At 49.7% G+C, this 25,521-nt stretch overlaps 2 protein-coding genes across 3 annotated transcripts in view; one reads left to right on the forward strand and one right to left on the reverse strand.

The window, feature by feature from the left end:
* EDC3 (enhancer of mRNA decapping 3) overlaps positions 1-9,749 on the forward strand; it is a 37,472-nt gene extending 27,723 nt beyond the window's left edge. Inside the window, exons 6-7 of the mRNA XM_080929972.1 lie at positions 4,318-4,535; positions 7,766-9,749. Of these exons, the coding sequence (XP_080786098.1) occupies positions 4,318-4,535; positions 7,766-8,100 (553 nt within the window). The 3' untranslated portion in view covers positions 8,101-9,749. The remainder of the gene's footprint in view (positions 1-4,317; positions 4,536-7,765) is intronic.
* A 596-nt stretch (positions 9,750-10,345) lies between these two features.
* On the reverse strand, positions 10,346-25,266 carry CLK3 (CDC like kinase 3). Of its 2 annotated transcripts, none has more exons than XM_080930103.1 (13): positions 24,062-25,266; positions 20,669-20,820; positions 19,834-20,050; positions 17,583-17,679; positions 17,240-17,306; positions 14,876-14,992; positions 14,120-14,286; positions 13,134-13,228; positions 12,907-13,036; positions 12,293-12,375; positions 11,793-11,872; positions 11,424-11,514; positions 10,346-10,791 (listed from the first exon to the last, which is right to left on the reverse strand). In XM_080930103.1, exons 1-13 carry the CDS (start codon positions 24,509-24,511, stop codon positions 10,615-10,617), a joined length of 1,923 nt encoding a protein of 640 aa, XP_080786229.1. In that variant the 5' UTR covers positions 24,512-25,266; the 3' UTR covers positions 10,346-10,614. The 2 variants fall into 2 exon arrangements, with proteins under 2 accessions (XP_080786229.1, XP_080786230.1); XM_080930104.1 differs by lacking the exon at positions 24,062-25,266 and adding an exon at positions 22,435-23,850.
* Positions 25,267-25,521: the final 255 nt, after the last annotated feature.

A 25,521-nucleotide genomic window follows, 5' to 3' on the forward strand; every position in this document is an offset into this window, starting at 1 on the left:
CTGATTGTCAGGTCTGATTTTGAGAAGCCTTGCAGAGATCTGGCCTTTGATACTCAGCCATCACCAGAAAGCATCGGTCTTGAATGCCATCGCTGGGGACAGTTAGAGGCACCCTGACACCTAGAGGAGGAGGTAGTTTCTGCCTGCCCAAAGGCCACCATTCAAGGCAGAGCTTGGTCTTATCAGAGTGTATGTCCTAGACCTTGTGTTTGACTTTGGGCACAGAGACACACCATGCTGCTCATGCTTGTGGAAGTCTTTGTGCGGGAAGTACAGTGAATCATCAGGATGAAGGAAGCAGAGAAACGTGTCTAGAAAGCCCCTGACTGTGCTTGGCTTGGACAGTGTCTCCTGGTTCTAAAGCAGTCGAAATGAAAGCAGGTCTGATCCAGGAAGAATAGATTTCACTCTGGCCCCAACTCCTTGCTTTGTAGAGTTATGAGTATTTGTTCCTCTCTGTGCTTTGCTTGGGCCTGTTCTTTCCTATGTCCAGCACTCATGTGTAGAAAGGGAAGGGGACCTCCCAAGGAGGGACAGCTTGCTACACACCCTACTCTCTAGCCTTTCTAGAAACTAGGAGGGCAGAGGTTATGTGTGCCCACACCAGTATATTCTTCTCTACCCAGCTTCTTCTGACTAGTGGACCTTTGCCTACTTTTTTCCTTCCTTTTTTTCTTGTTTTTTTTTTTTTGTTTGTTTGTTTGTTTTGTTTTTTAAGGACAGGTTTACTCTGTAGCCCTGACTGTTCTGGAATTCTCAATCCTCCTGCCTCAGACCCCAAGACTTGCAGACACTTGGCTACAGGTGTTTACCACTGTGCCTAATCCATTTATGATTTTTCTGTGGTTGGTTGGTTTTGAAAAAAAATTTTTTTGGTTGTTATTGGGGTTTTTTTATTTGTTTTTAAGACAGGTTTTCTGTGTAGTCCTGGATGTCCTGGTCTAAGGGTCCATGATTCGCCAAAGAAAGACACCCCAGACTTAAATAGTATGCAAACACAGAGTGTTTTATTCTGCAGAAGTCTAGTATGCTGGAGTCTCCCATTACCAAGATAGACAACTAAGTGAGCTCACAGGCCAGATTTAAAGCACATTAGGGGGTTCCGGGGTAGGTGACCTTCATCTTACTCCATCTCTAGGGACATTTCAATCCTGGAGCATGGAGACTGGCCAGAAACTGCTGACCATTGTCCTGTTTCAGGCCAGGTGGTGGGACAGTTTCTGATGGCAGTGCAGTTTCTAACTAGCTGCCTGAAGCCTGGGTTTTTAGGCCCAGTCTCCTCTTGAACTGCCAGTTTGAAACCTGCCATGGAGTCAGTCAGCTGTCTCATCATTGGAACTTGCCTCACTCTGTAGACCCGACTGACCCTGAGCTTACAGAGATCACCTGACTCTGCCTCCAAATGCTAGGATTAAAGGCGTGTGCCACCACCACCAAGCCTTGCCTGTTTTTTAGTCTGAGTTCTCAGAAGTTGCATCTCTGTCCTTTGTAGCAGTTACTAGTCCTTTGGAAGTCAGACACACTGTTTTCTGTCTGTGTTCAATGTGTGTGTATCAAGTGCCATTTTTCACAGCCGAATTTTATATGCTCCTCAGAGCTTCACATTGAAGGGAATTATTACAGACCCATGATTTAAGAGGAGCACACTGTGGCTTGGAGCTTGAAGGATCCACCAGGTAACACTGCTGGTGTAATGGGCCAGAACTTCACTCTGCAGAGCTGAGATAGGTGCTAAGACTCCAGTCAGCTTTCGTGCTGGTTAGGGCTTATGATGGGGTTAGGAAGGGCCCAGGGGAGCAGACCCTTGAGTCAAATTCCAGGACTCTGCAGTGTGTATGTAAAGGAAGAAGTATTATGCTTCCTCTAGAACAGTGGTTTTCAACCTTCCTAATGCTGCGACCCTTTAATACAGTGCCTCATGTTGTGGCGACTTTCAACCATAAAATTATTTTTGATGCTACTTCATAACTGTAGTTTTGTTATGAATCATAATGTAAATATCTGATAAACGAATCCTGTGGAGGGTTGTTTGACTGAGAACCACTGCTCTAGAAGCAGAGATATGGCGTCTGTGTAGAATGGTGCTAAGTTCTCTCAAGTATTTTTGGGAAGGAAAGTCCTGAAATTCCTTTTTGTCTTGACAATACCTGTAAATCTCTGTGGGTGGTGACGATTGGCGCTGATCCACTCTACACCTTACAGTTCACCCCATCTCTACCTTGTGGGCCCTCTTTAGGGCTGAACCTCCTTAGCATTGGCTCTCATAAAACAGAGGCATGGCAGCTTTGACTAGTACGAAGACTTTTTTCCACCTGATGCCTAAAAATCTCAGTTGAGGATTTCTGTGTGTTGAGAATTGCGTTTGATGCATTAGTTCACACAACTCCGTAGGAAGTAACGAGTTATCCACAGCATTGCACTCATCAAATGAGTGGCAAATGATCAAGGACAGTAGGAGTTGAGAAAAGGAGAAAATTAGCATGACTCACAGTGAGAAGTGAGCTTCATCTGAAGCTCAAAGTAAAGGGAGCTCAGAGTTTGAAAAGTGAAGGGCTTGTATGCTTACTGGGAGCCCTGTCTTCCTGTGGCTTTGCTTGCTTTCCAGGCCCAGATCCAGCACTTGGGGTTGGTCCACCCAGCATCTACCCCATCTGTAGGCTTCTGGGGCATGTGGGGGAGCTGGTCCTACAGAGTCAGACCTTGCTGAGTGGAGCATGTCATGGCTCTGCCAACTGGCTCTCAGCTGGTAGCTACTGCCTGCCCTGCCTGATAGACAGATGGGTGGGACATGGGATGCTGCCTGAGGGTTAAGGTGGAGCCTAGAGCCTCTGGGAAGCCAAGTGGGCAGGGAGGTGTGCAGCAGCCTGAAACTGAGATGCCCTGCCTAGCTTCAAGTTCACTCTCACTCTGGGCAGTAGCAGGATATTCCAGACAAGTTCTGGCGGTAGTCCAGTACTTATGGTTCGTCAGAGACCAGAGGCCCTAACCAGACCAGCAACTTGTTGCAATGAATATTTGCATGTAAAGCTGTTTGGGCAAGAAAATAATACTGTGTGGCACCCTGCAGTTTCCAATGCCACTATGTCTAACAGATAGGAGAGGAGGAAAAGATGGGGGAGCAGAGAGGCATATGCGTGGAAGGCAGCATGTTACCACCAGGGGACATACGATTGTTTGTGACCCGTGCTGCACTTGTGGATGTCCATGAGCTGGGCTGCTGCCAGGGACCATATTGGTGTCCTTGGCCATGGTAATGACCTTGGCCTGTGCTGCAGCAGAGGGTCATATTGATGTCTGTGGTTTGTGCTCCCACTGGAGACCATGCTAAGGTCCATGGTTCATGCTGCTGCCAAAAACCGTGCGAAAGTCATGATCCATGCTCCTGCTGACTGTGCAGGGCGAGGGAGATGGCTATTTTTGCAGTGGCATTGGTGACTGCAGACTCACAGTTGAGAAAGAGGGACACAGAAGGCTTTAGTGACAACTTCCACCCCACCCCCAAAATGTAACCACCTAGACAGGAAACCATTGAAGAGAACTCTTTTAAAAAGTGGTGATAAGGATACTGAAGTGTATAGCTCTCCACCATTGACTGCTTCTGGTGGGGTTACAGGTGGGGAAGACCTGTTTTTCTTTAAGGGCTGGCCACTGAGAGTTTGACTATGCTCCAGTGAGTATATAGGCGACACAAATTGGACTATTGGACTTGTGGGGTTTTTCTTTTCCTTTTTTTTTTTTCCTTTTTGGAGGGGGCTTAAAGGGGTGGCAGACAGACTTTGGAGGACTGGGAAGTGTGATTTTGAGGTACATGATGTGAAATTCCCAAATATTCAATAAAAATATTACAGGAAAAAGAATGTGAAGGGCTGTTTGACCAGAGAATATAGTTTGAGCATGGCAGGTAGAGCCTTGCATCTGTAGAAAAAGATGAGGAGCTTGACCATGCTGGAGCCAACTAACCTTGGGGGCCTGGGATTTAGAGGTGGAGCACATGGAGCTCCACCACATGGACTTTTGGACTAGACTGTTCTTCACATAAAGATGTTTTTGGGTTACAACATAGTTGGGACAAACAGGGTTGCATGTTTCTTGTTCTGGTGAAGTAATGGAAAGAACATTATTTTCATTACATTAAGTAATGAGTGCCACACTACAGGCCTGGCGGGCTTGTAGTAGGCTTGGTTTTTTTCTGGGTCCCAGAACTTGGTCAGCAATGGAGAGTAAGGTACCCACAGAACAAGTACTTTTTTCTGTGATAGGGACTCAAGGGATTGGCCCAGTCTGTCTGGTAACTGCTTCTCCACTTTTGTGTTCTAGGTTGAATCCTAAGAATGTCCACCAGAGGCCTACAGTAGCTCTGTTGTGCGGGCCCCATGTGAAGGGGGCTCAGGGCATCAGTTGTGGGAGGCATCTAGCCAACCATGATGTGCAAGTCATCCTCTTCCTACCCAACTTTGTCAAGATGCTGGAGTCTATTACCAACGAACTGTCTCTCTTCAGCAAGACCCAAGGGCAGCAAGTGTCTAGCCTAAGAGGTGAGCATCAGCACTGGAGTATAGCTCAAGGGTAGAATACTTTGATGTGTAAGGACCTAGGTTCACAAAGAAGTGGCTCTCAGGAAGGGTGAACACTTCCTACTTCGTTGGTAGCATGACAGTGTGGTGGTGCCACCTGGTGGTACCAAGTAGAAAGGCATTACATGGGGAGAGTTTTCTTCATTAGCTCTCTATGGTGGTGACCCACACCTAAAATCTCCGTTCTTAGGAGACTGGCTTATGAGTTTGAAGCCATCTGGGATTACATAGTAGAATCAGGGTTGGGGAGAGAGAGAGAGAGAGAGAGAGAGAGAGAGAGAGAGAGAGAGAGAGAGAGAGAGAGAGAGAGAGAGAGAGAGAGAGAGAGAGAGAGAGAGAGATGCTCCAAGGGAGTCATTAAATTATCTAGAAGGAAAATTCCTGCTAGTGTCTCATTTCATAAATGTTTATGGGACTGGCACTACTTCCAATTCTGGGAATAAACATGGAAGTGATTTTTTTCTTTCAATCCATTTTGCCAGCCCGGTGTGGTGGTGATGACTTTAATCATGGTTTAATCTTGGGATGCAAAGAAAGGCTGATCTCTGTGAGCTCAAGGCCATCTGGTCTACAGAGTTCCAGGGCTATATAGTTGAGACCCTGTCTCAAAGAAATAAAATCATTTCCCCCTGATGTGATTCATGCAGGTTAGAAGAGATGAATATACAAGTGAGTGACATCAGATCAGAGAGTGTCAAATGTTGGGGGTAGAATAAAGCAAGAAGGACAGAGCTCTCTAGAAGTTGAATCATGGAGAGATTGGAGGTCACAGGGCTTGAGCTTTGACTCTAGGTGGAATGGAGAGTCATTGGTGGCAGAACAGGGAGATTTTCCACTAGGATAATTCTCTGTAAAACAGAATATTTCCATAGGCCAGACTAGTCTCAAACCCATAGACTCAAACCTGTTTCTTATCTAGCTCAGTTGCTAGACAAGCACTCTGGGTTTTGAGTGGGTGATCAGGTTACAGAAAGGTTCTGAGATCTCTCATGAGGGTTAACAGGTAGCTGAGACAGTAGTCATACTAGAGGGGGTGATAGAAAGTGCTTAACTTCTGAATCATTTGTGAAGTTAGAGCATCAGCTTACTAGAGAGAAGCAAAAGAAGAAATAGGAATGGCTCCAGTGCGCAGCTCAGGCAGCCTAGGCAGAGAGATTCTCAGCTTGGAGGCCATCCTGGGCAACCCAATAAAATTTAAAAAAAAAAAAAAAAAAAAGATGGAGGGATGGTTCAATGGTTCAAAGCAATTGCTCTATTTGCTGAGGTCCTGGATTAAATTCCCAGCACCTCATGGCAGTTCAAAACCATATGTAGGTCCAGTTCAGGGTATCTGACATTGTCTTTGGCCTTTAATGTGGTACTCATTCATACATACACATAAAATGAAAGTAGATCTGAGAGAGAAAGGATGAGAGAAAGTTTTTATGGCCTCAGTACTTGGCAGAGAAAGAACCTCTCAGGTTAGATGTCTCTTGAGTGTTCAGGGGTTAGAACCAGTGCTGCTCAAGCAGGAAATGTTGTGACTCTGGAGTAAAAGGAAGGTCCAGCCTGGAGTTGTGGGGGTAGAGAAGTTGTTAGGAAAGAAAGGCTGAGGTCTTGGGTTGTTCTGTTTCTGAAGCCAAGGAGTGGTCAAGGAGGGTGGAGGAGGTACAAGTGAAAGCCATGTGGAAGAAAGAGCTCCACGTTCATTTCCAGGAAGACCAAGAGTGAGATTGAGCAGTGTGGAGGCCTGGGATACTTAGAAAGCACAGTTCTGGTATAGGACTGACTTGTGACTGTCATAGGATTTAAGTGAGAATGGGGTCAAAGGGAAAGACCTTGCCAGAGTCCACGTGGCAAATCAGAAGGACTAAACCAGAGCCACAGGCTTCTGCACACAAAGGGTTTCACGTGAGCAACTGGTTCATGACCCATAGGAACTTTATACGCATGTGTTTTAAGTAGGGAAGCTGAGACTTTCTGGTTGAACAATATTGTTAACTGTAGGCTGAGCACTAGAATGAGTGCTGGGAATGGATTACAATCTGATGCAGTGCTGTTGTCTTAGGGTTTCATTCTGTGAAAAGACACCATGATCAAGGTAAGCATTTAATTGGGGATGGCTTACAGTCTCATGGCAGCATCCAGGCAGAGTTGGTGCTGGATGCAAAGGCAGCAGGACACTTGTCTTCTACAGGCAGCCAGGAGGAGCTTCTCTTCCACCCTGGGTGGAGCTTAAACATAATACCTCAAAGCCCACCCCCACTGTGACTCACTTCCTCCAACAAGGCCACACCTCCTAATAGTGCTACTTTTCATGGGCCAAGCCCATTCAAACCACTATTGCCATGTTCCAGCCAGTCCTCCCTCTAGCTATCTAAAAACTTTCCCAAGGTAGCTGCTTCAGAAATCTGGCTTGGGGATAATGACCCTGCAGTTTAGTCTCATTGTTGCTCTTCTCAGGTTAATTTCTTAGGTTGATCCTAGATTTGCATACATATTGAGACTTTTATTCTTACTGTTACAGAGAACTGTAATCTGGTCAGAACAGAGGAGGTTTTTTTTTTTTGTTTTTTTTTTTTTCTAAAAAGAAAACATTGCCACTACATTTTACTTAAGTTTGTGTGGGTGTGCGTATGTTGTGGCATGTGTGTATAGGTCTAAAAGATTCAGTTCTCTCCTATCATGTGTATCTTGGGGCTTGGGGATCAAACTCAGGTCATCTGGCTTGGCAGCAAGTGCTTTTATGAGGCATTGAACCATGTCACTGGCTGATAGGGAAGCCCTTTTGGTTCCGGGAGAACAAAGATTATTTCGTCCTATTCCTAAGTCTGGGCTGAGTGGAGGAAAGGACCCATTTGCATGAGGAATTCCCAGAGAAAGGCAGGCTGACCAGAGTGAGAGGCACAGGCCTGCTTTTAAGTAGAAATGCCTGTTGCTAGCTGGTGTTTCTGCTGGACCCCGAGAGCATGCTGAGGGCTGACTGCCTTTCCAAAACTTGTAAACATCATCAGGGTTAGTCAGATATAAAACCCTATCTGCAAGGCAGAGGAGGTGAGAGCCTTACACCCTTGAGAAGGCTGGCCTTTGGAGAGACATTAGAGACATTAGTGGGAATATCTAGAAAACCAGGTGTTCCTGGGACCACATGGACCCTAGTCTGGTCTGCCGTCTGCTTCAGGAATTTTCAGATGCATTCTTTCTATCTGCAGATCTCCCCACTAGCCCTGTGGACCTGGTTATCAACTGCCTGGATTGTCCTGAAAATGCCTTCCTGCGGGATCAGCCCTGGTACAAGGCAGCTGTGGCCTGGGCCAACCAGAACCGAGCACCAGTGCTCAGCATAGACCCTCCTGTGCATGAAGCTGAACAGGGCATTGATGCCAAATGGTCCCTGGCACTGGGTCTGCCTCTGCCACTCGGGGAGCACGCAGGCCGAGTCTATTTGTGTGACATTGGCATTCCCCAGCAAGTCTTCCAGGAGGTTGGCATCGACTACCACTCACCCTTCGGCTGCAAGTTTGTTATTCCCCTACATTCTGCATAGAGGGGCTCTGGGCAGCTGGACCCTGTATTCCCCGCACTCCTGCCGCCAAACCCAATAAGGGACGCCTTAAGGATGTGAAGCTCTGTGGACCTTGTAGACTATCTTGGGTTTGTTTCTTCTGTGAGAGAACAAAACACACTTAAAACTTTCCTGCCACCTTCCTTTAACCAGGGGAGGCTTTCCCACTGGCATGTATGTCAGGGGTAGACCAGTGGCTCCAGGCATCTTTCTATCCTACCCTGCCTCTATTTAACTGGGGCTTTGTTTACAGACATAGGCAGCTCTAAGACTGTTTCAGGTTTACAGCCACTGGGCATGGGCTGGCACTTTGTGGGGTGGGGTGGGGCCTGTTAGGGCTCTCGACCACTCTTATTTCAGAAGGCTTTGTTTCCTATGCTTCCTCTGGCCCTGCAAACCAGCACACACTCTTCCTGTAATCATGTAGATCAGGCTGCATGGCAGCTATCCAGAAGACAAACCTGTGCTGTCTCTGCTTTCCCCCAAGGCCACCAGAGTTTGTTTGGAAACTTTGGATCCTCCTCAGATGTTCCAGTTTTATGTTGGGAATTTTCCTGAGGAGTGTGTCAGGATGATGACTATGGTGAGATTTTGGACTGGCTGTTCTGCTGTCACCTTTTAGCAGTTTTGTGCTTGTCAAGCTACAATGCCCACCTTCTAGTTGGGAACCAGACCTTCAGGATGCAGCTTTCAGTATTGGGGAGACCTTGGGGGAGCTTGGTGCTGAGCTAGAGGAGGCTCCCTGGTGCTTCAGTCCTACCATCAGTTCCTACCTCCTTGTCCATAAATAATACTGTCTGCCCGTCGCTGGAAATAGCTGTTTACAGCTATCCCTGAACAGGTGACATGTGTCCCCCTCCTGTCATGGCTTCACTCCAGTTCTTAGGTTTAGGCTTTAATCCTCTAGAGTTGCCCTTCCAAGTGTGCAGACTTGGGACTAGTGGCCTGTCTCAAACATGCCAGAAATGAGCCGTCATAGATGACGTAAGTGGTGGGATTCAGCCATGGGAACATAGCACTGCTCAGATCCTAGGGCATTATCCTCAGCATCTTCCTGGGCTTGGGTCCTTCAGGTTAGGATAGGACCATGCCTGGAGCCTTAGCAGAGACCTTTATAAGGGTCTTGTACTTGGAAGCTTTTCCCACAGGCTTTCTGCTCTGTCACTGGTTGAGGGGTATGGGTGGCTGGGCAGATGGTCTCGCTAATATGTGTGGGTATAGGGGAAACCCTGGTACCATAAACTTAAGGCTGCTCTCTTGTAGGAATATGGCCAGGAACAGATGGTGATAGCCTTTCCTTTCTTTCTAGCTTTTCTCTTTAGTCATCTCCAGCTGCAGGAGAGGCCAGAGGACTGGCAGCCTGAGCTACGCAACAGAACTTTGTAGCTTTCAAGCTGGCCTCTTTTCTAAAGGCAGGGTTACAATTGAACAGCAGGCAGCCACTAAAGGATACTAAACACAGGCTACTGGACACACATAAAATGAGGTAGCACTCTGGTCCTGAAGGTGGCTAGCAGTATTGGGCCGTTCTCTCTGCTCCTGAACTGGGCCTCCCTACCTAGAGTTGAACATGTGTTACTTCTTCCTGCAGCTCTTTATGAAGTTCCTGCTCGGTGGCTGGTTTCAGTCAGGTGGTCAACTCTGTCACTAATGCATGCAGCTCTTGGGGAACCCAAAGCCAGCACAATAAAGTGACGGAAATCTGTGCTATCTAAACTTCCTTGTAGAGTGATGGAGTGCTGCTTCTCTAATCCCTGGGATTTTGGGTGTGGGTATGTACAGTGACAAGACAACTGAGGCTGTAACCAGATTCTGTTTGGTTAGCTGTAGTAAGTCGGGTCTCGAAATGAAAACACAAGAGCCTTTCTAGGTCTGCCAAGTCTCTTGGGGACAAAACTAAACCCTAGAGCAGTGATTCTCAACCTTCTAAATGCTGTGAACTTAAAAAATGCTTTCGTTGCTACTTTATAACAATTTACTAATATTATTTCATAATGTAAACATGTTTTCCTATGGCCTTTGGTGACCTCTGTGAAAGGGTTGTTCAGTCCCTAAAGGGGTTGTCACCCACAAGGTGAGAACCCCTGCCCTAGAGGGATGGATGTTCCAGCTTCTAGCTTATGCATTAGCTGCCTTTCTGTGTCTCACCCAACCCACACTTAGCTTTCCACAAGCTGAGCTGCTAAGAAAGACTTTATTAATAAGTCAGCGTAGGGAGAAGGCAAGGAGCCTGGAGATGGACACACTGGTACCAGGGGGTTACAAACAGTAAGAAACACTTTATTATAACTTTACAACATATAAATAGCTTGGGTCCAATCTGTGCTCTCTGGCAGCTGGGCACCACATCCCCCCAATCTCTTGCAGGCTCCTGCCTTCCTTCACATTGCACTGTTCATCGGTGGCTCTGGCTCTGAGGCCAGTGGGAGAGGCTGGAGAAAAGGGGCCAGCAGCCCAGTCCAGCTCTCCAATTCTTCATGTGCTGGCCTGCACCTGTCATCTGCTGGGGTTACGGCTGCTGTGGAAGGACCGCTCCTCGGGGGTCAAGCCAGCAAAGAAGGGGTGCAGCAAGGCTTCTGCCAGTGTGATGCGCTGAGCAGGGTCGAACTCTAACATCCTCCTCATCAGGTCAAACAGCTGCACATGCTCCAGGGAGTCCTGGAGCATGTAACTCTGCTCAAGGACACAAGGTGCCTCAGTTTGATGACAGGGTTGTGGGAAGCCACCGCAGTCCCCTTGCTGGGATGGGTCGAGGAGGCAGTGATGCCTCCCTGGAGGACTACTTCTGCCTTCCAGGACAGAACAGCCGCTCCTTTCCTTTCATGCTCAGAACTTAGGCTACCGGGTGGGATCTTGCTGGGTTGGTGCCTCTACCCCACATGCAAAGTTCTGATGGGTGGGTAGAAATCACCTCTGTAAAATGCACTTGTCCAGGTACCAAATTACAGTTGACAGGCCTCCTTTGGCCACATCTAGGTCTTCCCTCCCCCTTGCCTCAGTCCTGCCTAGTTCTTCCCAAAATTCAGAGAAGAGAGAGGGACAGGAAATAGCAGTCTGACAGCTGGCTCTTCTGGGATTTTTCCCCCATTACATTTTCAGCCACCCTGTGGACAGGGGCAGGGCTAAGGGCCCTGGGGCAGCACGCAGAAAGCCTCACTGCCAGTACCCAGTAGTCTCGGGTGCTGCCTCACAGAGAACTGAGATGATCAGGCAGCTGTTGGCTGCCCATCCTGTCTCTGTTGCTTGTTTGCCCAATGCCTGGGGTCTCCTTGGCATGAGCTGAGCTGGGGGAGCCAGAAACTGACCTTCAGAGGTTTGCAGTTCTCCTTCACATACCGCCCATCAGAGCTGTTCTCATCCCAAACCAGGCCCCCTTTGTAGAAATATTTCTGCTTCCTGGAAAGTTAAAGGGGAGGAGAACAGGGAGTCAAGGGGTAGAAATCCTTAGTGTCAACAGATTGGGTAAGAAGTGGGAAAGGGTGGTTCCTGTCAGTCTTCAACAAGGCAAGAATAGAGGTATGGGCCTGACCTACCAAGTGGGGGCAATAGCTTTTACCAGATTGGTTTAAGAGACATATAGCAAAGGCTACTGTAGCAGCTTGGAGAACCAGAGTACTTGGCAAGGGCTGTTATCTCTGGCACCCTGATGACCCAGAACCATGGAGACGACTTACCTGGTACGGTGGATCATGTGTGACGGGATGGGTCCCAGGATCTTCTCCATCATAACCAAGTGTTCTCTGTTTTCATGGGTCTGCAGAAGACCAGGGACAGAGCAAGTAGGAATTAAGCCCAGCCTCTTCTTACATTGGGAGAACATAGCATGAGGAAAGGCCAAGGGCTCTCCCTACTCTAGGAAAGGAAAACCCAACTTAGTGGCAGCCCATAAGCCTGGAACAGGTATACCTGGCTGGCTACTGGCACACCAGGTTGGTTCTTCATGCAAAAGGATGCCTAAGTTACACTCTTGCCCAGATAGAATTTTTCTGTATCCAGTCTTGTCCTTGATAAAATCCTCCCTACCTGCTTTAGATTCTTCAACTGATTCCTTCCCCTAAGCAACCTAACTAACCCTTAAGAATTTAGACTCACATCATAGGGATGGAAGACATCAATTCCTCAACCACGGAGCTTCCTGCCATGTACCCTGCAATCCACCAATGCAGTACTATACCTGAAAGAGTGTAAAGCCACGGTAGTACTCGAAGAGAATGCAGCCAATACTCCAGACATCACAGGGCTGTGCCCAGCCCAGCTCTGTAAACCAAGATGGTAAGATATGAGACCTAATACCCCAAATTCCTAGGAAGCTATCAGTCTGGCTGGCAGAACTCTTGTCTAAGCCCCATTAACTAAGACCAAGTCTGTCTCATCCCAGATGATATTTAGACCTGGATGGCAAATTGATGGACACTGTTTACCACCACTTTTACCTCATTTTGAAACAGGATCTTGGGTAGCCCAGAGCTGGCCTTAACCAGTTTGTTCTGCCTCTACCTATTAAGGGCTTAGATTACAGGTGTATGCCACCACATCCAGCTACTTTCTTTTTTAAGATGTATTTATTATATATACATTGTTCTGCATCCATGTATACCTACAGGCCAGAAGAGGGCACCAGATCTCATAACATCATGAGCCACCATGTGGTTGCTAGGGATTGAACTCGGGACCTCTGGAAAAGCAGCTAATGCTCTTGACCTCTGAGCCATCTCTGCAGCACTCCAGCTATTCATTTTTGATAACTGCCCAGTGTAAACAATGTTGAAGGTTATGAAGCCCACTCACCAAGGATCACCTCAGGTGGGCGATAGTGACGAGTGGCCACAATGGTGGTGTGATGTTCATGATCAAATGTGGCACTGCCAAAGTCTGCCACTCGGATGCTGGTGTTCTTCACTGACTTCTCCTCGCAGCTCTGAAGGCAAGGCATGCCACCTAGGTCAGTCTGCTCAGGTAGATAACCTACCTAAGAGCAGGGCCACATTCTTGCCCACCCAGTCAGTGCTGTCTACCTTGTGCTCATTGTAGAGAGTTTCAAACTCAGAATTCACAAACAAGATGTTCTCTGGCTTCAAGTCTGTGTGGGTCAGCTGGTTCTCATGTAGAACTAGGAGAGGGAGAAGCACATATTGAGACCGTAGGCTTACTCACCATTCTAGGCCCTAGCCTTTCCCAGCTTTCAAAGAGCTCTGTGAAACCTCATAAGCATTCAGAAGGTAAGGGTGTAAGGAGTGTTTTTCCATTAAAAAAAAGCCACTCTACAGAGGTAAAGCCTCGCCACATCACTGAAGCTGTAGCATGGGGAAATCCTTTTCCTCAGCACTAGCTATCTAACAGGCCTCACAACACAGCAGTGTGACTTGGATCATGTGCCCCCACTCTACATCCTGTTATCATCACTTTTCAACCTCAAGGTTCCCACTTGGCCTCGCAATTCCATGACCTCACCTAAACCAGAGCACTCTCTAGCATGTTCCTTCTCCACTGGAGTGAGTCAACATCCCAGTCCTTTCCTTTACTGGTTGGTTCATTTCCCACACATATTCAGGCCCTGCACACCTTAGTTCTAAGCCTTTCACTTGTCACTTTCTAAGCCTTGCAACGTAAGTTCTACAGTACCATCAAAGCTGCTGTTCAAGGTTGGGGGAAAGATGAGTGATAAAGTCCGAGTAGCAGGGCCTAAGGAAGTCAGGTCCACCTTCTACCCTTTCCTCTTTCCATTGCCAAGGCAGGGTTAGTAGTTAGACCACTTCTAAAGCATTTGCCTGTTCCTAACCTGGGGAAGAGCCTGGCCCATGACGTCCCTCCAGGAAACTCAAGTTTTTCTATCCTTGCACTACAATTCCTATCTGAAGGCAGAAGGACCTTTCAGCCAGAGGCTCTAGACCTATGAGGCCTTGGAGAATGAACAAGTGGGCTGGAGGACAGCAAGACCACCAGGTGACTTTTATTTTTGAGGGTAATGTACTCCATGCACCAACCAACAATGAACACTTACATCTAAGGGCATGACAGAGCTGGTAGGCCATGTGCCGGACATGTGGTAGGGGATAAGGCTGGAAGTTGTTCTCCTTCAGGAACTCAAAGGTGTTCTTGCCCAGGAGCTCAAAGGCGATGCACATATGACCATGGAAGTTGAACCAGTCAGACATCAGGACACAAAGGCTAGAGGAAAAGGACAGGTGGGGTTCAAGCTCTGCCTCACCTAGCCACTGTTCTACACACCAAGATAAAAAGCAAGCCTCAGAGCCAGAACACATGTCTCAATCCTCTATTACACAGATGGGTTCTAAGCAAGAATAGTACTTCTGTTGTATGGAGGGCTACATTTTGCTCCCAACTCACCTGTGGCACCCAGGGTAAACAGTCCTAACAGTTACTGAGGGGCAGACAATTGCACCAGTACAGCACAGGCCTCCATGTACTAATAAGCTTTTTGAGGACCTGGGCAGGCACATCACCTCTGCACAGTTAAGTGCTTATAGAGAAGTTGACTGGTGTCTGTCAGTGTCTCCAACCTGCTAAATCCCTTAACTCATAAATGCAGGGCTTGGGCTACTCCAGAACAAAGCCAGGCAGTGTAGAGCCTGAAGTCCAAGGGCTCTTTACAGAAAGAACACCTGTCAAACTCCCCAAGTACTGTGAGAACAGTACCAAATGTGAGGACACCGAGATGTCCCAGGGAGTCTGGGCAGCTGTAACTAGAGAATGCCACCCACTGAGTGATGCCTGTCCACTCTTTGCAGATACTCACAACTTATTTTCTTTGTCTTTTTCCTTGATTTTCTTGAGAACATTAATTTCTAGACGAGCAGCCTCCCGGTACTTGCCCACATTACGGATGATCTTCAGGGCAACCTGTGACTTCCCTCTATCAAGCAGGAAAAACAAAGACTCCCATAAGCCAAGTGCCCAGCTCTCTCCCCTTTCCTAAAACTCAGCAGCTCATAACAAACCCTACTACATTAACCACAGGTCCTAAGACTGTTCATACTTGAGGTCCAGCCTGTTGAAAGCAACACCAGACCTCTGCTCACATGGCATTTGTATGGGTAGCCTTGACTTTTGCATTTTTTTTAAAAATTTATTTTATTTATATGAGTACATTGTAGCTGTCTTCAGAGATGGTTGTTAGCCACCATGTGGTTGCTGAGATTTGAACTCAGGACCTTCAGAAGAGCAGTCAGTGCTCTTCACCGCTGACCTATCTCTCCAGCCCCTGGCTTTTGCATTGTTACATGCATTTAGAATCTAAAAAATTTCCAGCGCCCCATTGAGAATCCAGGCAATCCTGACCACCCCCAACCCCTGGAAGCTTCTCTGACAACCTCTACTCTATAGGCCAAGCTTTCTCGACCTGGGCAGCAGTGAGACTGAACAAACAGTTAGAGAACCAGTAGTGGAATTTTCTTTGGAAGCTTGGGTCACTCCTTATACTACACCCTAATTTATATCCTTTCCCACAACAATCTAACTGCCACAGAATTTACCACCAGCCTCAGAGGACCAAGACCTCTTGTCTGTCCCAGGAAGTTCCTTCATACTCCACCCCTACTCCAGGAGGCCATTTGCAGGATGTTAGCAGACAAGTAAACATGTCAGGCTACGTTGTCAAGACTTGCCAAAGAGCTAGTACTGAGATAGCAGTGGAGACCTGAAATGAGGTGGTCCTGGCCCACCACGGGCTATCCTGACACCTCAAGGATTGGCCTTGGTGCTGGGAACAAGTTCATCGGCATCCAGGCAAAGACAACTTCTTCGGAATGTCCTGTTTTGCTAACTCCCCCCTCCCCCTTTTTTTCTGGTTCCTGGGCAGTGCAGACCCAAAGAAAGGCCACTACTACAAAGTTCTGGGAAAAGGTCCCTATCCTACAATAGTCTTACCTATAAACATATGTGTAACTTATGACAAAAGAAGCCCCTGCCAGGGCTGCTGGCAGAGCTGAAGTCCACTTCCACTGGTCCTGCACTGACTCCTTTGTATTCCCCTTAAAAGACCCAAGACCTTGTCTGTCCTTTAGTGACTTCAGATTCATTTCCTACCCTCAGCTACTTGACACAATATAGCTGTCTTATTGTCCAGAGTTCTTGGATCTGTCCTGTCTACATCTGGTCACAGGACATTCTAGGTTCATGATGAAGGGGTATTTGAATGGAAAATGGGAGCAAGAGGAAGATTCTCAGTCATATTAGCACTTCATCTCATAGCTGAGGGAATGGCTAACTTTGGGTCCAGTGGTCTTTTCTGAGCAGCTCACTTAATGTGGGAGACCAAGAACAGCACCATCAATGGCTGAGGTATAACTTGGACAACTCCAGAACATCTCTGAAGCGGTGACTGGCATAGCTCAAATGAGGATACCAACCCTCTGTAGCTAATGCACTAAAGCAATTAGAGGGTTTTAAGGCAGGAGCACAGCTGGCTCCCCAGAGAGTTGCCTCTAACACACGGCTGCAGGGAAGGAAGAAAAGACTCTAGTCTGGCAAATGATAAGGGGTGTTATACTGCTAGGATTGGAGAGAATCATCTGGCCCCCGCATCATGACATACACAGGTACCGCCTCCCCAATCAACATGGATTATTCATAACCCTAGCCACACTGGGGTGGGTAGTAGCTGTTTGGTGAGAAAGGCCAAGGTCTCAACCTCTGGCCAAGAGGAAAGGCCACTACTTCAGACTTCTGAAGCAAGGTCCCTTCCCAAAGCTGACTTTAATATAAATGTAACTCATCCCAAAAGAAGCCCCTGGCCCTGCTGGTAGAACTGAAGTTCACCTTCACTGGCCCTGCACTGACTTCCTCTGTATTCCTTAAAAGTTACCAGGACCTTATATGTACCCTTTTCTCTGCCCAAGAAACCAGAAAAATGGACGAGGCCTGGCCAAAAATCTCCAAAAACTTATGGGATACAGCACTAGGCCACATATTTAATGCCACAGCTCAGAAGTGGGTAGCCAGGGAAGAGACACACGCTAACCAAAAAGTTCTTGTAGGAATATCATGTGCATGTCAAATCCCAAGAATGTCTCCCTATTTTGAGATCGGCAAACCCAACACACACCCAGCAATGGTGCTCCCCTCCACAAGGAGCTGCACTAGCTCTGTGCATCATGCTCACCTGGCATGGTCCAAGCACTCCACCACCTTGCCAAAGGTGCCTTCACCCAGGTTCCCCACGATCTCATCTGCGAGAAAGAAGAGGCTGGGCATGAGAGTCCGGAGGGTGGGAGGCTGGCAGCTCCTGCAAGTTCACAGCATTCAATTCCTCAAAAACAACAAAGGTTCTTGCTCACTGCTACACTCTTTAAAACAGAAGTTGCTAGTGTCTGTGTCATTCAGGCAATTACTGGTGGCCCCACTAAGGCGCCACGAGCACTAGAGGCCCCTCCACGCAGGAGAGGTCTCATCTAACAAGGGGGGTAGAAAGTAGAGAGGTAAAGTTTTACGAAAGGTGGCTGTACATCGCTCTTGGAGCCAATCGCCGATCCGGCACACCAGGTGGCCCTCCTTGTCATCTTCCACACTCCGGCTGCTGCGCTTACTGCTCTGTTGGCTTCTCTGCATGCACCGCCCCCCGAAACGCCATCCGACCAATCGCATGGTAGGCGGTTCCGATTGACAGATTGAGGTGTCAGTCAAAGGCAGAGGTGGAGACGGTGAGGAGCCGGTGGGTTGGTTGGTTGGATTTTCCAGATCCCAGCATTTCATAAGGCACACAGCATATATAACGATAGGGATATTGCAAGGGACACGTCAAGACACAAACTGACTTCAAAACAGAAAAGCAAAAACAGCTACAGGTATGTAAGAAAACTCGGACATTATCTCTAAGAAGAGTGCCACAAATGCTCAGAAAGATATCCAGCCTCTGACACAGAGGGGCCAGGCCCCAAGGACAGCCACAGCCCTGACTCCCTCCTCTTCTAAGTCTCCCCCTCCCTGACCCTCCCATGACTCTGGCCAGAGCTGAAGTCGGCGCAAAAAAAAGGCGGCTGGCCCAACCTGAGTCCAACCTTCTGAACGGGTTGTAGGGCTATCTTGGCTTAAGCAGCAACAGTATGCTCAGCCCTTCTTTGCCTGCCTATGCTAGCCCTCACAACCTTACAACATGTTCAACACCTGCCACATAGAACCAAGCTACTACCTGCCCCCACATGACATCCTTGGCCAGACTTAACCAACTACCAGAAACAAACTTCTGCCAGCAGCCCTACTGCCACCAGACTCCAGCAGGAAATGAGCCTGGCTGAGATCCTTTGGGCCAGCCGACCTTCAGGCCTCAAGCCAGCTCCTGACCTGGCCTTAAGACTTGTGCTACTCATAAGCCAAACCCATCCCACAACGACAGAGGGCACCAAAAATGAGCAGAGCACCAGACTTGCACTGCCATCCAGTGGCAGCATCATATGGCACTGTGTGAGGCACAGGCCATGCTTGATTCACCTGCAAGAGTCAACCTTCAACTCCCACCACTCAAGTCACAGCGCTAGGTAGAGAAAACCTCCACCAAACCCACGACTACTAAGAGGCCTCTTGGCCAGCAGAAGGACAACACAGGGAGAACAAACAGGAAGAAAAGAAGACAGCACATAATTTGGAATCACAAGTGACTTTCCTTTTCCATGGAATTGAGTACCATGTGAGCTCTTGGTCTGTTCAACACACCACCCTAGAATGATGGCCAACCTCTATTATTTAAGTGGCCTGCAACAAGGTGAGGCCTGGGACCTCATCACACAGATAGCTACCACTCCTTAAGTAACCCACCTACAAAGGAACAAGGTAGAAGAGAGCCTGGCTGGAGGTCAGATGAGAAGCTCCCAATCCGAGCTGATTGACAGGGCAAAGTGAAGTGCTCTTACAGACCAGCAACTTGGAAAGGTAAACACAGAAATTCAAGACCCATATCAAAAAAAAAAAAAAAAAAGAAAAAGAAAAAGAAAAAAGGAAGAAAGAAAAAGAAAGGGCTAGGAAGCCAGGCAGTGGTCCCTAGCACTCAGGAAGTAGAGAGAAAAGGATCATGAGTTTTAGGCCAGCCTGGAATACATAAGACTTTCAAAACAAAGAGGAGGTGTGGGGAATGGGGTGTGGTACAGGTCAGTGGTAGAGTACATGCCTAGTATGAATGGGTCCTGGGTTGGACTAACAGCATTTAAAAAAGAAAAATAAAACTGACTGGTAAAGTGTTCCTTTTTGATTGGGTAATGCAGACTCTGGTCCTCTGGGAGAAGAGGGCTATGGAGATGAGGCTGCAGTGGTGGTCAAGTCCACACTCATCAAAGCACTTAGCTACGGGGCGGCCCTGATAGGGACAAGACCTGATATTAAAAAGACCAGGCCACATTGCCCCAAACTTCAAACCAACAATCTTAGTACTGGCCCTGAGAAGTATGTCCCAATCATATGTACCATGTGGCCTGTGTCTGGAATAGTAGGTAGACAGGCTGGGAATCAGCCAACGCCGGAGCCAAAGCCCCTATAGTTGCCACTGGCAAGGGGCCAGAAGATGGAAGGCATAACATCCTTGCTCAGTCCTGTACTAGACAGCACACACATGCACACGTGCACACGCATACACACATCCCATGTGTGTACCCACAATGGTGTATGTACACGGGGTTGCCAGTACTCACCCAGACCAGCTAGCCTGAGAGAAGGCGAGAAAGAGGTGGGGCCTTAGGCCCCTATTAGCACACTTTGGCCACCACTCACCGAGGAGGCGCTGCTACAAGACCTGGTACGGCGTTTGTGACAGTGGTGGGCATGCTTGCGGGTACGGTACGGCCCCCTCTCTCGTGACCGTCTCCGATGTCGAGAACGTGAAGACCCATAGCAGTCCTCTCCAAAGGATGGGCTCCGCTCTTCACATCGATATGTATCGCTGTCACGGTGTTCCCGGTACCTCCGCTGGTAGGGTATACGATCATGGCTGCCAAGAGGGGGTAGCGACATGAGCCAAGAAGGGCCCTACGAGCCAGGTTCCTGCCAGCAGGCAAGAGGCCTTTGGTGGGGCCCCTGCAAAGGCTCAAAAGGAAAACCTGTTAGAGCTGAAGTATCCAAGCTGAGGGGAAGTAAACAGGGTAGGAGAGGTACAAAGGTACCAAGCTTACTCTCCAGAGCCTTTGGTAATGACAATGTCCCTCCAGTGCCACAGAGGGAGGAAGGAGAAGAGGAAGGGGAACCAGGAAGGCCTCCAAAAATAGCAGAGTTGTCCAGCCTGGTACAACTGTAACTTAGATCTGGGAACTCAGATAGGTCTTGGGACCATTCTTTCCAAGGCTAAGGTGATGTTCCTACTTCCACCCTCAAGGGTAGGGTACTAGCCTAGAAAATACAGAGGGAGAAAGAACACTCTGTGACAAAGAAAGGGTGACAAGGAAGGTAACTTCTGTTCAGGTCAGGAAAAGGAGTAAGGATAGGCATGGATCCCAAAGAGGTCAGGGCAAAAAGCAGTCATCTAAAGGAACCTGAAGCCTCCAGAGCCTCTGGGTCATTTTGCTCTTTAGCTGAGGAAAGAAGTGTTTCTTCCAATCCAGATCCCACTCACCTTCTGGACCGTGATCTCCGTGGGGGAGGCTCTCTTCGAGATGGGTATCGTAGTCGCCCTTCATGTTCCCGACTGTAAGACCGCCTCCTCTTCCAGCGGTAGCTCAGGTATGGGTCTGGCTCTGGGGAACGGTATCGCTTACAGTGATGCATCTAGGCCACAAGAAAGAGAAAGCCCTGCTCAACACATAGCTAGCTGCTTCCAGCCACAGGGCTGCCTGATGCAGCCAGGTGCTCCTGAAGAAGAGGCCCATTGTTCTGTTTAGGGGCAGCCCCTCCCAGGGGTTTATGAAGTAAAGAAGAACTCTGAGGTCACAGTGACAGAACAGAGAATGGATGAATGACTCCCTCCCTTGCCAGTGAATAAACAAACAGGTGCCTCTCCATCATGGCCTAGGGGCCTAAACACTTGGAGCTAGGTCAGGGCGCAGACGCAGTATAATGGGATGCTGAGCACTGCCAGAGATGCCAAGGACAGGAGGAGAGCTTTTTTGCTCACTATGGGATCCTATAACCTAAATGTTCTAGAAGCCTGAAGCTAATGAACTGATGGCATAGAGCCAAGGTACTAAACTGAAACTTGCCTGGCTAAAGCAATAAACTGGACTCAACTCAAAGAAATTAACTCTTCAGTCAGTGAAGAAACACAGTAGAAATGAGAGCTCTGACCCCTTGAGCAAAGACACAATGTCTCACTAATAATCCCTACCTCTACCAGGTTCCAGCCAAGTAGGCCTAGGCCCAGAAAGCCTGCCCAGCTCTTACTGACCTCAGTCTCAGCCCAGGAAGGTGCCACAATCCTCAGGGAATCTACGCTTCTAGCCTGAGGCAGGTTAGTGGCCCTCAGACCAACTAGAGTCCCACACCAGATGTTTCATCTTTAACACACCACTGCCATCCCTTCTAGCTCCTCCTACTCCAGCACTTGTGTGCCCTATCTCTGGAGGAGCCAAGACTGACTGTTGGTCTACACTGGGAAGTAGGACAAATATTCCTTAGCCACTGAGTGCTTAGATTCAATACAGGAGACTCCCAAGTGGGACCAGCAACCAGTTGACAGACGGATGGCTACATGAGTCTGGCACTGTTTTCACCCATATCCAGCTCCTTCCATTTTCTCCACCAGATGGCCAGGCATGAGAGCACATCTTGTTTGCTTCAACTGTTCACACCCAACCTCTAGTAGTGCATAGTCCTAGGCTTGGACCTTTTAAACAAATCCATCAAGGCCACTCCATCTCACCAGCACAGTCCAAAGATGAAATAGGTGCTTGTGTATGACAGGATGGGGAGACAATTTACCTAAACCTCTGGGAGCCTCTGGGAACCCTGAGAAAGAAAGGCACTGCCATCTATCTTCCCACTTGCAACCCCACCCCACATCTGAAAAGTCTAGGCACCCAGAAATACTTGGTGATAAACACTACATAAAATCTGTAGACTTGTTTTCACAAGCATCTGAATGTGCCCCCGCCCCCATTATCTTATGGCAGGTGCTCAAGCTATGGTCTGAAAGCAGTATCTCATGTCTCACTAATTGACCCAAAAGACATCCTACTGGCACGGGCACACGTCTTCCCGAAAGGCGAGTGGTCCTCCCCATCTTCACCAGGCAGACAGAGCACCCTAAGCATGCTATCTGGAGGATGTGGTAATGTGGTCTAATCTACAGCAGGCCAAAATTTTCCCTCTGGGACCCAGATGGATTTCTATGACCACACACACGTGTACTTGAGTGGAAAGTCACAGCTTGAGTCAAATGCCAACCTGAGCCACAGCACTGCCACTTCACTGTTTGCCTTTGGGCAAGTTATTAAACCACTGTGAGCTTCAGCCTCCTCTTGAAACAAGGGAACAATAATCTCTTACAGGCTCCGTAAGAATTAAATATGTCTGCCCTATAAAGTCAAAAGCCTAGCACAGGTTTGAGCCACAAAAAGTACTAAAGACAGCCTTTCATTAGCACTGAGAAGATTCCAGGTAACACTCAGAGCTATGTTGAATGCTTTAACTTATAATTCCTTCCTTCCAAGGGACAGAGTAGGAAGTTTTGGCAGGATGATCTCAGTGCTGCCACTTACTGGCCCTGTGGCTTTATACAAGCCACTCTAGACCTCAGTTGTCATGCCTGAAAAACAAAGATAACACCTCTCAGACTGGCAAAGATGGCCAAGTATTTTGGCCATGAAGTACCACACATAGGCAGTAATGGAAATCATCTCCCTTGCAACCCATCCCAGGCAGGTGAAAAATGGGAAATACCAGGTGTCCCACGTCATCCTCCCAGCCGGGTCTTTTGGACCCATTTCTCACAAATTCCCTGATTCCCTGAGACCTCAGCAGAGAAGCTTCTTAAAACTTAAAGGCCGCAATTAGGCTTCGGGAGGCTCTGCTCCGCACAAGGAAGAAAAGGCAATGTGACCAGAAACCAAGCTAAGGATGCCAGCTTTTCTCTGAGCACAGGCCTCTCTGGCTTCTCATTTGCTGTTCCTGGCTAGAGAACCGGGTTAACAAGAAGAGCAGCCAGACAGGTCAGCGGCTGCCCTCCCGGATTCCTGCCACCCAAGCGACCCATGGTTATTTTTGGCTGGCAGTGCCCCACCACTGCAACCTCAAACCAGCCACCTCGCAAGCTGCGGCTGCCACCGGGCAAAACGCTCCTCCTTTTCAAGGGCACGGAGGAAGGAAGCTGGAAGGCAGCCAACTCCGCCTCGATGGGGGCTAGACTCAGGCAATTCCCACCCAAGCATCAGGGAACCCGCACCCGGAACTAAAGCATAGAGGCTCCCGACCGGACCGAGGAGCTGCCTGGACATTTGTACTCCTGGCTTGGTCTGGCCCATTCTCCGGGATGGAGCGGTCCCATCATAACAAAACACCGAGGGGGCCGGCGGCCCGCCCTCGAGTCCCTTCCTTCCTCCCGGATCCCAGGGATCTCAGAGCCCCGTTCCCCGTAACCGCCAAGGGAAGACCCGGCGACTAAAGGGATGGCCAGCCTGAGCCAGAATCAAACTCCAGGCGGCGCGCGAAGGAGATCTGCGGGCTAAGCCTCGAGCTCGGGGCAGGGAAAGCCTTTCCAGGATAGACCAGGTCGGACGCGACCCCAGCCTGCGGGCCGGCGCGGGGCCCAAAGCGGATCCTCCCAGCCGGCTCCGAGGCAGCTGGAGCTCCGCCTCCAACACCGCGGGAACCAGAAAAGGGGTCTGCAGTGACCGCCCTCCAGGAGAGAAGCGGCGGGTCAGGGGTGAGAGGTCGGGGCCGCGGCCTGACGTGGGCAGAAGAGGGAAATAGGTACACGCCGAGACCCGACCGGGTGCCAAGGTACCCGTACCAACTTGGCCGTCCCCACTGACTGACCCCAGCTGCCCGGCCGCGGGCCCAGGCCCACACTCACCGTCTCCCAGGCTCCGGCTGCGGCTAGGCCCCACTCCCCACTCCGAGCGCCTCTTCCGCTTCCGGCTCTGGCCTCCGCCCGTGGCAGCACCGCCCCTTCGCGTGACGCAGCCGTCGGCGGCCCGGGCTCGACCCGGCCCAGAGGCCTGGCCGCTCTAGCCCGTAACTCGCTGACTCTGGGGGACTGGCCTGCCCCGCCAGGGTCCGGGCCGTGGCGCTGGAGGTCTCTCCCGGGAGGTCCCGGGAGCAGCCTCGGGCCGCGGCCTGCCCCTCTCCGTGCTGCGGTGCACATAGGCCCCCGAGGCCGCATCGGTGCGCGGCAGCGACCGCGGTCTGAGACTGGATCTGGGCCTAAAGGAGGAACCCACCGAACTGCCAAGCTGGGGCCGCTTCCCCGCCGCGGCCCGGCCGTGCTCGCCAGCCTCTTCCTGCGCGCGGAGAGGACCGGCATTGTTCTCCCGGGGCCCGGGAGGGCGCTAGAGACGAAGGCGGTCGGTGCGCCAGGGCAGAGGAAGGCGGGCTCGACTCCGCTTGCGCGCAAGAAGCAAACGACACATTCTGCTCTCGGCTTGTGCGGGTTTTTTGAAAGTCTTGGCGCCACGCCCCAGCTCTCTCGAGCTTGACGAGCAGTCTGCGGGAAGAACCCCAAGAGCCTCGGCGGTAGGGTCTGACGGAGAAGACGTCCCCTTCCCTTGAACAGAGCGTCCTGCTATCAATCAGCACGGTCGCTGGGCTAGGAAACCCACGCCACACAAAAGCCCCGCGCCGCACCGCGCCGCGCCGCGCTGCGCTCCCGCTCTGCCACTCGAGTCACTCGGCCAGTCCTTTTGCTGCGGCATCGGACGTGAGGCACCCAGTCTAGACCCTCCCACCTACTGTCCAACGCTTTGTCGTGACAGGATCATGAGGTCTTTTTTTTTTTTTTTTCCTAAAGAGAATACAAGTCGCGGTCCTTTGGTAGGACCTCGCTTTGACAGCGGCCCCGCCCCCGCGCGTCGCGCAGCCAAGCGGGCGGGTGCGGCGCCTAATTGCCCCACGCCACGCGAGGCTGCGGCAGGCCAGGGCGGAGCGTCCCTTTAGGATCTTGCTGACTCAGCGGGGACAGCCAGGGTTTCCCAGGTACCCCCCTCCCCGTAAGGATGCGCGCCCACCAGGAGCTGTCGCTCCCGAGCCCCCCTGCAGTGCTGAAATTGTTTTTAGACACCTTTGCCTCTGGTTCTGAGGTAATGGCCCCGCATCTTCATCCCCACCCAAGTAAACCACAGTGGCTGAGTTTAAAAAGCTAGGTGATTATGTTTGCTAACGCAAATTCAAAATGATCCCTTAGTCACCTTCCAACCACGCAGACATTCAACTGCTTCTGCCCCTGAGTCCTGTCCTATTGATTTCCAGCCTAGGAGCCAAAGACTGAAAAATCCAGGCGTCAGAAGAAGCTCTTCCCATCTGAGGTCAGGCCCACAC

Source organism: Micromys minutus (genome assembly GCF_963924665.1).
Source record: "Micromys minutus genome assembly, chromosome: 16".
In the NCBI taxonomy this organism is placed as follows: Eukaryota; Metazoa; Chordata; class Mammalia; order Rodentia; family Muridae; genus Micromys; species Micromys minutus.

Excerpts from the sequence above, each read along its gene's own strand:
- CLK3 (XM_080930103.1), bottom strand. The coding sequence starts at position 24,511 with ATGCCGGTCCTCTCCGCGCGCAGGAAGAGGCTGGCGAGCACGGCCGGG. Across the intron at positions 17,680-19,833 it reads CTTGTAGCAGCGCCTCCTCG|AGAAGCCAACAGAGCAGTAA; the intron begins GTGAGTGGTGGC and ends CGGTGCATGCAG. Across the intron at positions 14,993-17,239 it reads GAGTGCTTGGACCATGCCAG|AGGGAAGTCACAGGTTGCCC; the intron begins GTGAGCATGATG and ends CCTGCTTGATAG.